At 44.7% G+C, this 13,715-nt stretch overlaps 1 protein-coding gene across 2 annotated transcripts in view; it reads right to left on the minus strand.

The window, feature by feature from the left end:
• The window catches only part of rasa4 (RAS p21 protein activator 4), a 62,447-nt gene extending 51,446 nt beyond the window's left edge, over nucleotides 1–11,001 (minus strand). For both annotated transcript variants that reach the window (XM_084698043.1, XM_084698044.1), the window contains exon 1: nucleotides 10,746–11,001. In XM_084698043.1, coding sequence (XP_084554169.1) covers nucleotides 10,746–10,810 — 65 coding nt within the window. In that variant the 5' untranslated portion in view covers nucleotides 10,811–11,001. The remainder of the gene's footprint in view (nucleotides 1–10,745) is intronic.
• Between the last annotated feature and the right edge of the window lie 2,714 nt (nucleotides 11,002–13,715).

Below are 13,715 nucleotides of genomic sequence, written 5' to 3' on the forward strand. Positions count from 1 at the left end.
TGGACCCCCCACCAAATTTTACTGAGGGCAGTAAAAGTGTTTTTCTAGGAATGCTGTGTTCTTTTGCCTCCATGCGTAACGCCTCTTGTTGTGACCAAATAACTATCTTTGTCTCATCAGTCCACAGTACTTTGTTCCAAAATGAGCCTGGCTTGATCAAATGTAGTTTGGCAAACCTCAAGCGAGCCTGTTTGTGGCTTGTGTGCAGAAAAGGCATCACCGCATCACATCTTCCGCATCACTCTCCCATACAGCTGTTCTCTGTGCAATGTGCGCTGAATAGTCGCGCAATGCACAGTGACACCATCTGCAGTAAGATGACCTTGCAGGTCTTTGGAGGTGGTCTGAGGGTTGTCCTTGACCATTCTGACCATTCTTCGCCTTTGCCTCTTTGTTATTTTTCCTGGCCTGCCACTTCTGGCCTTAAGAACTGTGCCTGTTGCCTTCCATTTCTTAATGAAATTCCTCAAAGTGGAAACTGATAGCTGCAACATCCGGGGTAACTTTTTGTAGCCTTCCCCTAAACCATAATGCTGAACAATCTTTGTTTTTAGATCATTCAATAGCTGTTTTGATGCCGCCATTTTGCGACTGTTCAGAGGAGAATCAAAGAGAAGCACAACTTGCAATTGGCTAACTTAAATACCCTTTCTAATGATTGAATGCACCTTTCTATGTAATTGAAGGCTTAACAAGTTAATCACACTAATTATGTGTTGCAGTTAATCAGCATTTAGTAGGCAGAGGTATTCAAATCAAATAAATGATTAGGGTGCCCAAAATTTTGCACAGCCTATTTTTCACATTTGATTTAATTTCACACTAAATACTGCTACACCAAATATCTTTGTCTGGAAAACACCCCAGCACTCAGTGTTAACTAGAAAAGGAAAATTTAAATACCAAAAATAAAATACAATACTAATTGGTATTATTGAAGGGGAGGAATAATCGACCGTTTCAGAACTTTTTTTGAGGGGTTTATTTGAATGCAATAGCCAGTCCATACATTAAATATTTACCGCCACTGTCCGTTAATATTAAAGGAGAAAAAGTGGTGGACTTAAAATAGTATGTTCAATGTCATATTACATATGAAAACATACTAGGAACAAGTAATGCATATTTTGCTTATACGCTTGTGATTGTAGCCTCGACGTCACCATGGTTTTAATCATATTCGACATAGTAGCAGTTTCCCTCAACAGAATGCTTATCATCAAAGGATGATGATGATTAAGATGACGAAGAGACATTAATGACTGCTGCCATAAAAAGGGATGCAGATAATGATGTATGGTAGCTACTGGTAGTTCTCTCTCCATGTACTTTTATTTACAGGCCTGTGTGGAATTGTCAGTTACACTGACATTGAGAATAATGAATATAAAAACGATTAGCATATTCTGACAACAGGGCATGGATGCTGTATACAGTGAGATGTTCATTTAATGGCAGGTGAATTCACATGTGGAACTGTGAAATGTAATGTAATCTCATGTATTTACAGTTACAAGTAAATGACTTCTACAAACTGCATCTCATGAAAAAAGTGTCAAAAACAGACCAAGAGATGGTGTAGGCCTATTTAAGGTAGAAGAATAAAGGCTAATCTTGAAGAAGATATTTACTGGAACACCAGTTACAGAAGGATGCATAGTCACAGGTGATGTTGATAGCAGGAACAATAACCTATATGAATATTAATTGTTGAATTTTCAGAATGGCTCAAAAAAAAAAAAAAAAAAACAACCATGAAGGAAACATAAATGGTTCTCAGTTGCCCCTGCCCGGAAGCGGGTCACCGGGGCCCCCCCCCTGGAGCCAGGCCCGGGGGTGGGGCTCGATGGCGAGCGCCTGGTGGCCGGGCCTTTTCCCATGGGGCCCGGTCGGGCACAGCCCAAAGAGACAACGTGGGACCCTCTTCCAGTGGGCTCACCATCCGCAGGAGGGGTCATGGGGGTCGGGTGCAGTGTGAGACGGGCGGCGGCCGAAGACGGGGGCCTTGGCGGTCCGATCCTCGGCTGCAGAAGCTAGCTTTAGGGACGTGGAATGTCACCTCGCTGGCGGGAAAGGAGCCTGAGCTGGTGCGCGAGGTAGAGAGTTTCCGGCTAGATGTAGTCGGCCTCGCCTCGACGCACAGCATAGGCTCCGGAACCAGTCTCCTTGAGAGGGGCTGGACTCTCTTCCACTCTGGAGTTGCCCTTGGTGAGAGGCGTCGAGCTGGGGTGGGAATACTTGTTTCCCCTCGGTTCGGTGCCTGTACATTGGGGTCCACCCCGGTGGACGAGAGGGTAGCCTCCCTCCGCCTTCGGGTGGGGGGACGGGTCCTCACTGTCGTTTGTGCTTATGCACCAAACGGCAGCTCAGAGTACCCACCCTTTTTGGAGTCTCTGGGGGGGGGGGGGTGTTGGAAAGCGCTCCTCCCGGGGATTCCCTCGTCCTCCTGGGGGACTTAAATGCTCATGTGGGCAATGACAGTGAGACCTGGAGAGGCGTGATTGGGAGGAACGGCCCCCCCGATCTGAACCTGAGTGGTGTCTTGTTGTTGGACTTCTGTGCTAGACACGGCTTGTCCATAATGAACACCATGTTCAAGCATAAGGGTGTTCATATGTGCACCTGGCACCAGGACACCCAAGGTCTCAGTTCGATGATCGACTTTGTAGTCGTGTCGTCGGACTTGGGGCCACATGTCTTGGACACTCGGGTGAAGAGAGGGGCGGAGCTGTCAACTGATCACCACCTGGTGGTGAGTTGGCTTAGATGGTGGGGGAAGACGCCGGTCAGGCCTGGCAGGCCCAAACGTAATGTGAGGGTCTGCTGGGAACGGCTGGCGGAACCCTCTGTCAGAAGGAGCTTCAACTCCCACCTCCAGGAGAGCTTCGATCATGTCTCGGGGGGAGCCGGGGACATTGAGTCCGAATGGGCCATGTTCCGGGCCTCCATTGTTGAAGCGGTTGACCGGAGCTGCGGCCGCAAGGCGGTCGGTGCATGTCGCAGCGGTAACCCTCGGACCCGGTGGTGGACTCCAGAGGTGAGGGATGCCGTCAAGCTGAAGAAGGAGGCCTATCGGACTTTATTGGCTGGTGGGACTCCTGAGGCAGCTGATGTGTACCGGCAGGCCAAGCGGTATGCGGCTTTGGCGGTCGCAGAGGCAAAAACCCGGGCATGGGAGGAGTTCGGCGAGGCCATGGAGAATAACTTCCGAACGGCTTCAAAAAGGTTCTGGACCACCATCCGGCGGCTCAGGAGGGGGAAGCAGTGCTCTGTCAACACTGTATACGGTGCGGATGGTGCGCTGCTGACCTCGACAGGGGACGTCCTGGATCGGTGGAAGGAATACTTCGAAGACCTCCTTAATTCCACCAACACGCTTTCCGAAGTGGAGGCAGAGTCTGGGGACATCGGGGGGGGGGCCCTTCTATCTCTGGGGCTGAAGTCGCCGAGGTGGTTAAAAAGCTCTGCGGTGGCAGGGCCCCTGGGGTGGATGAGGTCCGCCCGGAGTTCCTTAACCCTTGTGTTCTCCTCGGGTCATTCTGACCCATCAGTCATTGTGACCCACCTTCGTTTGCGACAATTTTACCGCATACAAAAACAAAATGAAGCATTTTCTTTTAACCGTTGGGCTGTCTCAGACCCCCCACATTGCGAAGGTTAAAAAATTATTTTTATTTGCCTTTGTATTGGGTAAAATTTGGTAAACACAACGATGGTTCGTTATGAACCTTTTGGTCATGTGACCCGAAGGCAGCACAAGGGTTAAGGCTCTGGATGTTGTAGGGCTGTCTTGGTTGACACGACTCTGCAACATCGCGTGGACATCGGGGACAGTGCCTCTGGACTGGCAGACCGGGGTGGTGGTTCCCCTCTTTAAAAAGGGGGACCGGAGGGTGTGCTCCAACTTTAGGGGGATCACACTCCTCAGCCTCCCTGGGAAAGTCTATTCAGGGGTCCTGGAGAGGAGGGTCCGTCGGATTGTCGAACCTCGGATTCAGGAGGAGCAATGTGGTTTTCGTCCTGGCCGTGGAACAGTGGACCAGCTCTATACCCTCCGCGGAGTCCTGGAGGGTACGTGGGAGTTCGCCCAACCAGTCTACACATGTTTTGTGGATTTGGAAAAGGCGTTCGACCGTGTCCCTCGGGGGCTCATGTGGGGGGTGCTCCGAGAGTATGGGGTACCGGATTCCCTGATCGGGGCTGTCCGGTCCCTGTACGACCGGTGCCAGAGTTTGGTCCGCATTGCCGGTAGTAGGTCGAACTTGTTTCCGGTGAGGGCTGGACTCCGCCAGGGCTGCCCTATGTCACCGATTCTGTTCATTACCTATATGGACAGAATTTCTAGGCGTAGCCAGGGTGTTGAGGGGGTCCGGTTTGGTGACCTCAGGATCGGGTCGCTGCTTTTTGCAGATGATGTGGTCCTGTTGGCTTCAACGGGCCGTAACCTTCAGCTCTCACTGGAGCGGTTCGCAACCGAATGTGAAGCGGCTGGGATGCGAATCAGCACCTCAAAATCTGAGGCCATGGTAATCGACCGGAAAAGGGTGGAGTGCCATCTCCGGGTCGGGGAGGAGATCCTGAACCAAGCGGAGGAGTTCAAGTATCTCGGGGTCTTGTTCACGAGTGAGGGAAGAATGGAGCGCGAGGTCGACAGGCGGATCGGTGCGGCATCCGCAGTGATGCGGGCTCTGCATCGGTCCGTCGTGGTGAAGAAGGAGCTGAGTCGAAAGGCGAAGCTCTCTATTTACCAGAGTCGATCTACGTTCCTACCCTCACCTATGGTCACGAACTATGGGTAGTGACCGAAAGAACGAGATCACGAATACAAGCGGCCGCAGGGTGTCCGGGCTCTCCCTTAGAAATAGGGTGAGAAGCTCGGTCATCCGGGAGGGGCTCAGAGTAGAACCGCTGCTCCTCCGCGTCGAGAGGAGCCAGGTGAAGTGGCTCGGGCATCTGATTAGGATGGCTCCTGGACGCCTCCCTGGTGAGGTGTTCCGGGCACATCCCACTGGGAAGAGGCCCCGGGGAAGACCCAGGACACGCTGGAGGGACCATGTCTCGGCTGGCCTGGGAACGCCTCGGGGTCCCCCAGTAAGAGCTGGTGGAAGTGGCCGGGGAGAGGGAAGTCTGGGCCTCCCTGCTTAGGTCGCTGCCCCCGCGACCCGATCCCCGGACAAGCGGTAGATGATGGATGAATGGATGTATGGAATTTTCAGAATTTCTATTTTGACCAAGAAATGATGTACTTGATGATGGCAGAAGAATAAAGGCTGATCTTGTAAGGCTATCAACCTGCACCCACCTCTCATATGGTAAAATATGGAGTTACTGGATGGAGTCTCAACTTGATGGCTCTAACACATAATTGTGTAATTTACTGTGGCATTGCTAGTCATGTTGAATCAGAATCAGAAAGGGATTTATTCGCCATGAAAGTTTGCACAGACAAGGAATTTACTTTGGCCGGAAGGTGCATACAATAAACATATAGGAACCTAACATTGAAATATGTGGACTATCTATACTAAGGGTACATAAACTAGTAGTCCTAAGTGGAATTAGAATTAAATAAAATGTACGATAAAATAAAATATAAGTTGCCAATTACAATATGAAAATACAAATATTACAAAAGATACAAATGTACAAGATAGAATTGTGTAATGCAATGTGTTTTAAGCAGGAAGTCATTTAGAGTCAGTGTGGACCCTTGGCCTTGTTGAAGAGACCAACAGTGGAAGGGAAAAAACTGTTTTTGTGACGTGAAGTATTGGTCCTGATGGGCCGCAGCCTTCTGCCAGAGGGGAGTGACTAAAACAGGGAATGTCCAGGGTGGGAGGAGTCGGCCACAATCTTCCTTGCTCGCTTTAGGATCGAGGTGTGCAGGTCCTCGAGGGAAGGCAGATTGCAGCCAATCACCTTCTCAGTAGTGCGGATGATACGCTGCAGCCTGCTCTTGTCCTTGGCAGTGGCAGCAGCGTACCAGACGATGATAGAGGAGGTGAGGATGGACTCAATGATGGCTGAGTAGAAGTGCACCATCATTGTCTTTGGCAGGTTGAATTTCTTCAGCTGCCGAAGTAAGTACATCCTGTTGTACTTTCTTGATGAAGGAGCCGATGTTCAGTTCCCACTTGAGGTCTTGGGAGAGGATAGTGCCCAGGAAGCGGAAGGACTCCACAATGTTGACTGGGAAGTCCACAACCATCTCCACTGATAAGTAAGGGTCAAGATTGTGGTGTGATTGTAGTTGTTCTTGGGTATAAAAGGAATTGTGAAGCATTGTTCTGTGGAGTCTTGATCTCCTGAGACCTTCTCCTCAGCTCTGGCTTGTCTTACTCCTTCTTCCTCACCTCTTGCTTCCTATCTCTGGTTTACAATAATCGTGGTAGAGTAGGTAAGAGTTAACCTTCATTGATTTAATTCATTTGCAATATGATTACATTATTATATTATTTAACCTTAATTTCTTGCTCTGATTTAATCCATAGAGTCAAATAACTAATTCCATTGGTATTGGCATTATTTGGTTAATGTTAATACACTGTTCAGTTTCCCATCGTCCTTCAAACCATAGGGAATTAGTTTCAGTTGTTTGGCCAATATAGACCCCAATATTGACCCCTCTTGAAATAGATTTGCTTAAACACCCGTTACAGGACGGTACATGGTGAATAGGGATGGAGATTTGAACTGATTTCACTATTCGAATAGTATCCAAAATTATTTTCGAATATCCGGATAATCTATTTTTGTTAATGTGGTTCCGTTAATTAGCCTGCCGTTACGCAAAGCATACAGTAAACACATGAACCACCACACATTCTAGCAATAATTGGGACTGTTCAGCTATTAGATTAAATAAGGGTTGAATAAAGAAAACAAATGAAAGATCAATTTATTAACATGACGAAAAGACAATGAACTTGAAAAAACGCTGCGTCTTCAGACGTAGGCTCTTAATTTGGCGGAAAAGCGATTAGCCTATTATTATGTGAAATAAAAAGTTGGCTACATTGGACTAAATTAAACACATTGGGAAGGCTATCCTCGATAAAAATGAAAGACACACATGGAGAAATATTGCACATTAACTTGGAACCGAAATCCTATAGGATACGGTGCGCCACCACACAATGCAAACATAAACAGCGGATTACGCTAGCTCTACATGGCTACTGGTAAGAAAATAAATAAGCCACAACTGCATTAGCCATACGCATTTTTATTCAGGAAAATGAGCATGTAAACATGCTCAGGGGAGAGGCCAGTACAGAGTCGATTTACGAGCAGGCCGGCATAGAAAAAACTGCATGAACTGAGGTTGCTGCGAGGTAGCCTACTGCTTAGCCAGGACACAATGCTTCTTGTGGCGCCAAATGAAATGAAAGGAGACTCACAGCAGAACGCAGGCGTAGCCTACCTTTTTTGATGGTTTTCATCATTTCTAAAGTCACAACTATTAGAATTCACGACGCGACGGTTTTTCATTACAATTTTTTTTATTTATTAAACTACGCTCATTAGTATTTGAAAAAAGTATTCGAATACTAACTTACTTTAGGATATCCGGATATTCGATTAACCACGCCCATCCCTTTAATGTGAATCATGTAAATTGTAGGAACAATAGCCAATAAAAATACTAATTAGATTTCTATTTGTAGGCAATGAAGAAAACCAAATACAATTTCGTTTATTTGTCTTTATTTCAGTGCGAAAAATCATTTAGTCAGTTCTGACTTCTGAGTGTACCATTAGCAATGAAGGCCCAAGGGCTTAGAATGTTGCAAAAAAAAATTTGGCTACAGTTTGTGACGGAAAACGGTAAAGTTAACTTAGGTATTCATCAGGGAATTGACCATTCCTGAAACTCCTCCCTAGAACGGCCCTCGTCCAATCGTACATTAGCAACCGCTACTAAGAGAAGAAGGTCCGTCAAGCTTAAAGGGAGGTCTGGTCATGGGATGGTACTTGGAGGGGGGGCCCGTCGAGTGACGCGTGTATGTCTTTGGGCCCGGCTACAGGCCCCGACACCCCACGGGCCCAGGTGCAGCCACACCTGCTGCACCCCCTATAGTTACACCCCTGATCAGTGGACCAGAAGTAGTAGTGTGCAGTATTGCCTGGCAAGCAGCTCCAGATACCCTCCGCCAAGAGAACCGCCCTCCTCTGACTCTGATTGGCCATGACCCTGAGGGACAGGTGACAACCCTACCTGAAGTGCAAAACACACCCACTAATACGAGTACATCCCCAAATGAAAACACTCCCCCCAAATACGAGTAAACTCCCCACAAACAGTTTGACTTGCTCATCTCCCCCCAAATATAAAGACATGCTCCCCCACAGTATCAGTGTTAGCACATTTAGCGCCCTAGGCAAGATTTATCACCAGCACCCCCCCCCCCTTCTTTTTTGTTGGGGTGCCGGTCCTGCTCCCGCAAATGGTGAGCGACACCAGTTGTTAAAAACAGGCTAGTTGAATGTTTCCTCTCATTTCACCCATAGGCCTACTAACACCATAGCAACATGTCCACAGACAGCGGTTAGACAGTAGGCTATTGTGTGTATGACAATTTTTAATAACACTCGGAAATTACAACTTTAGAGTATATTTACATTTAGTCATTTAGCAGCAATATTTATTTATTATTTATTACTTTAATGTTATTTATTATTTTAGTAAAGTGATAGTTTGGTTTGCATAGATGAAACCTAGCATGGGCGCGGGACTGTTTATTTGATTAGCGTCACACTATAAGGTATGAGAGAATTAAATTAATACAAATTTAAAATTATCCAAAAATAAAACGTCTCAATCCCTCACCTTTATTTTATTTCATATACACATACAAAAAGGAGATATTAGGCAGAATGCTGTGTCAGTCAGTTATATGCTAATACAGTTAATTAAATTATGAATGACAATGTCTTCACGATAAGTCGATTAATCATTCTAAAAATCATTATATTTGTCTATTATCAAAATAATTGTTTGTTGCAGCCCAAGTACACACACACAGACAAACAAACACAGTGTGTGATAAACTGTGCTGTCTGTTTCTCTTCAGAAAAGACATGGCTCTGAGCAATTTTATGTATCATTTGACAAGCAATGTAAAATCACTCTCTCCCTGAACTGTATTTATATGAAAAGAAGAGTATATTTTGCCTTCACGTACTTTAACAGCCTTGAAACCTCTTCGGAATGTGTGTCTGTTTTATGTCTTTTTTTTTTTACTAGGACACTCTTTTGTAAGAGGTTGGATGACAAACACTGTATTTGTTTCATTCTGTTGCCTAATGTTTAGAGTTGACAGCAGTACAAAAGCTAAGCAGCAATGTAGTTCTTTTGGACATTTCTCCAAAGGCTTTGGAATGTCCCTTTTCATGAGATAAAGTCTCCTCCAACAAAGCATTTTCTCCTTTTGCTGCTGTCAACAAATGATTTTTTCGGGGGGGGAAAAGTAATACCCCTCTACATGTCGTCATCCTACTATCTCTTGCCTATTCAAATTGGGCCAATTCACCTCACTTGATAGAAATTGGATTACTACAACACCAAATGAAAGTGGCAATATGACTCTAGGTTGATACTATTTAGTTGAAAAAGGACCAACAAGCTGTCAGCACCATGTTGTAAGCTGCCCAGCTTCTATTCTGCTAGTGCAGCTTTAAACAGACTTAGTGTAAATACTTGATATGGTTTCTGTGTATCCTAGCAAAATCTTTGCTTTTTCCAATTGACGAAAGGACAGAATTAGCATACAAATATTTTGTGTCATTCCAAAAGAATTCCAGTGAGATGCACCATTAATTAGTATGAAATGCCAGTCTCTCTATCAACAAAGCAAGGGAGGTCACTGCATAACCAAGCAAAGGATTCCCTGAATGGTAGAATCCAGGCACTTCAGAGGAATGGACTTCTCATAGATGTCACGTTCTTCTTCTTTGGTGCCAACGATGCCAGAGAACGCAGTGGAATAAAAAGCTGGATTTTTATAGACTGCATTTTTTTTTTGTGATTTAGACATTGAGAATAATTAAATGGATATGTTGTTGTATGCTTTACGATAGGCTACTATTTTTATAGTAATGTAATTTGTCTAGCTTGAATTGGCACAAGTGCAGTTCAGCCTTGTATGCTTAATATTGAGATGACTAAGAGCTGATAATCACAGCCACCATATCCTTTTTACTGCACTGTTACACTCCTATATTACACGTATTGTACACTCCTAAATCCACTGCTAGACTCACCTACTGAACCATCATTTTTCTAAATAAACAAAAGAATAAGACAGGGTTTTTTCATAATAGTTCAGTATTTTTCTGATGTAGTGTTTCATTAACTGTTATAAATAAGTATAAATAATGAATGTGAAAATACATTTATAAACCTGTATGAATCTTTAGTCAAATTTCCACATATCTATATGAAATCAGATGTAGGGTAAATCCTCTAACATCAAAGAGTCAAAAACCCTTGACCAAACACAATTTCGCCCTAATTAATGTGTTAAGAAGGGTGTTTAACGTGCCTAATTCAACTGAAGGGAATCTAGATAGTTATGTAAAGAAGTTACAACAGCAAATTGGTTGTCAATTAGGAAGTGCATTACTCCAATTCTGTGCGTGTGTGCGTTCAAGCTGTAATGCTAGCAATTTGGAAACTCCTGTCTTAAGACCGGCCAATGGAGAACAAATGAAAGAATTTAACAAGTTATGAGTATAGTACTTACATGTCCTTAATAGGCAAATTTTTGCCCTCGACAATTCGAATAAATAAAGTGCTTCGTTTTGCCATTGTCACAAATGCGAATGTTCAGGCGATGACTGTCCAGCCTCTTTGACTGATCAAGCGCAGATTGTTCTCTTAACAGCAGCTGTGAAACAACATTATTCCTCTGACAGCTGTTACTTTACAGGACTAGAACTGGTCAATGCAGTATCGTAGCCCGTGCATTGCCTCATCTCCCAGTGGTCTACGGTGTTCTATCCAGGTTCGACGTTTGTAGTAAACGCGAGCGTGTTTCGTGTTAGACCACGGTCTGATCCAGACACTCACAATCGTATTGGACGATTGTCCAATGACGCGTCCTCATTAACAGGTGTCTTGGGAAATGAAGTTTCTTTCTTCCTCCCACCACGAATTGTAGTACGTGCACTGCCACTGACAGCCCATTTATGTGGGGTTGAGCATAAACTTAATATTTGATAAACTTACGATTGAATAAAGGAATTACCGTTTTTGTATATGGGAAAACAAAAGTTCTCTGTTGATAATAACAGGGCTTACTTAGAAAACAGGGACAGTCGAAGGATCTGCTCCATTCAAGAATGAAGGGACAGATGGGATAGCATGAGGTGCAATAATCTAACTTTAAACATTTTTAAATTAAGGATTCTTCTCATAATTAATTCATAGAAAAACACAGACGCTAATACACAAATTAGTTTGCATTATCACTGGTAAAACAACAACCCCCCCAAAATAATTCACACACTCATTAAATAGTTCTACTATCATTGAATACAATACAAGTGTGTTTTTCTAAACTTCTTTCAACAAAAAAAATATATTGAAATCTGATTTATCGAACTTATGGCAGTCTAGACACGAATACATACTGATGAAGTCCAGATGCATATGGTCCTATATTAGACCTTTGTAGAATGTATGCGTTTTGTAGATGTGTTTAAATGATGGTAGACTAATACCAAAAAAATCTGTATGTTTCTACCCTAGTAGGCTATGTGTGGTGTGTAGAGAAGTGATGAGTCTGGTGACGACATAATGGATTCAGTGGTTCAGATGTTTGAATAGTCCTGGACTGCTCATGATGTCATGACTGCCTCGAAAAGAGCACTTATTGTAGACAAGGGCAGATAGACAAGTATATCAGTGCACCAGATTAAGACAGGTCATGATTAATTTACATGCATTGCCTTCCTCCAAACAGGTGGTGTAGGGTCAAACAGGGGCACAGATGGAATTTTTGAACTGGGGGGGACCAAGCTGTCAGCAAATGATTCCAACTCCATTTTTTATTTTGTGTAATATATATGTACATATGCAATGTTTATTGCAGCTTCAGTAATATAGGCCTACTGAAGTGCAATACTGAGGTAACAAAAGTGAGAACCATACTGGAATCCCCCGACCCTGTAGGGGGGTCCGGGGGCATGCTCCCCCAGAAGAAAATTTATTAAAATGTAAAGTTAAACGCATAAATCTAGTGCACTTTGAGAGCAAAATTAAGAGGCCAGATCAATGTAGAATCTGTGCTCTTCTAAACAATATCATTATTATTATCGTTATTTTAACCAGCCCCTGATTGGCTGTGAGGTTTAGGCATTAGGTGAGGAGTTTGCATGCATGCAACATATTCAGTGCCGCTGCTAGCCATTTTGGTGCCCTAAGCATAATTCCTTTATGATGCCCCCCCCCCTCCCACCCTCCGAAAAAAACCGATTGTTTTTGCCAGTTTAACTTTTTATTACTATACATATACCTCAATACCAATAGCCTAACACAACAGCAGCATCACAATGTAACACCTATTGAGAGGTGGTGGTTCTCTGCTGTGTATCTGTCCATAAACAGCTGGTTGAGGGTGGTTGATCAGGGCTTGGCAGGGACGGACTGGGAGTAAAAATAGGCCCTGGACTTTGATCCAGAACCGGCCCCCCAGAACCGGCCCCGTATACGCCACCACAGCTGCCCTGCCAATCAGTGTTGCCAGGTCTGCGGTTTTCCCGCGGAATTGGGCTACTTTTGAAGTGTTGACGCGGGTTGATTTTTTTGTCCGCTGGTTTGGGTAGACATATTTTGCATGCAAATTACATTAATATCTTTAACTAGAATTTTTTATTTTAAATGAAATAATTTATTTATGCCCAAATCCTACCAAACTGACTCCAGATCAGCACATACACACATGGACATGGGGCACGCACACATGCACACACGCACTGTGCGTGTGCAGACGTGCCTGATGCACTCAGTCAAGAGAAAATCTTCTAAAAACAGTTTTTAATGCTGGCATACTAAACATTTGGTGTTACTTTGTAGATATTACAATAGATTTGGCAATGAAAGCAATGCTGTTGGACTTTAAAAGCAGTGTATATGGTTTGGCAGGGGCATATTTTGAGTTCTGATATTGGGCTGGTTTTGATTGGCCATTGGGCTGGTTTTGTCACACAGACCTGGCAACCCTGCTGCCAATGCATCCACATTCTGTGTTTGATGATGCTAGTTACGGAGTTCCCGACTTAATGCGAGCGCGCAACACGCGCAAGCGTTGGGCTTTATTTCGTGCATCTCACGACAGGCTTGTTGTATTCCTTCTTGTCACGAAATGCACCCCCCGCTAACCCTGACTAGGAAAGTGTCACATGCATGAAACTTACTGCGCTTACTCATAGTAGTGCCCTCAGTGTACAGTAAGAATAATTTGGTGCTGGGATATACAGAACTGGCTTTACATAAACAGGGACGACTCCTCACCACCAAGGAAGAACAACATCATAGGTGGACAGAACACTTTAAGGAGCTGCTCAGCAGACTGCCCCCTGCCCACAAGGTAGAGAATCCACCAGTCACACACAGTCACACACGCTGGACATCAACGGTGGCCCCCCAACAAGATCTGAGGTGAGGAAGGCCATCAAGGCATTGCGATGTGGTAAAGCAGCAGGGCCAGATG

Source organism: Hypomesus nipponensis, chromosome 5 (genome assembly GCF_054491055.1).
Source record: "Hypomesus nipponensis isolate SF chromosome 5, ASM5449105v1, whole genome shotgun sequence".
Classification (NCBI taxonomy): Eukaryota; Metazoa; Chordata; class Actinopteri; order Osmeriformes; family Osmeridae; genus Hypomesus; species Hypomesus nipponensis.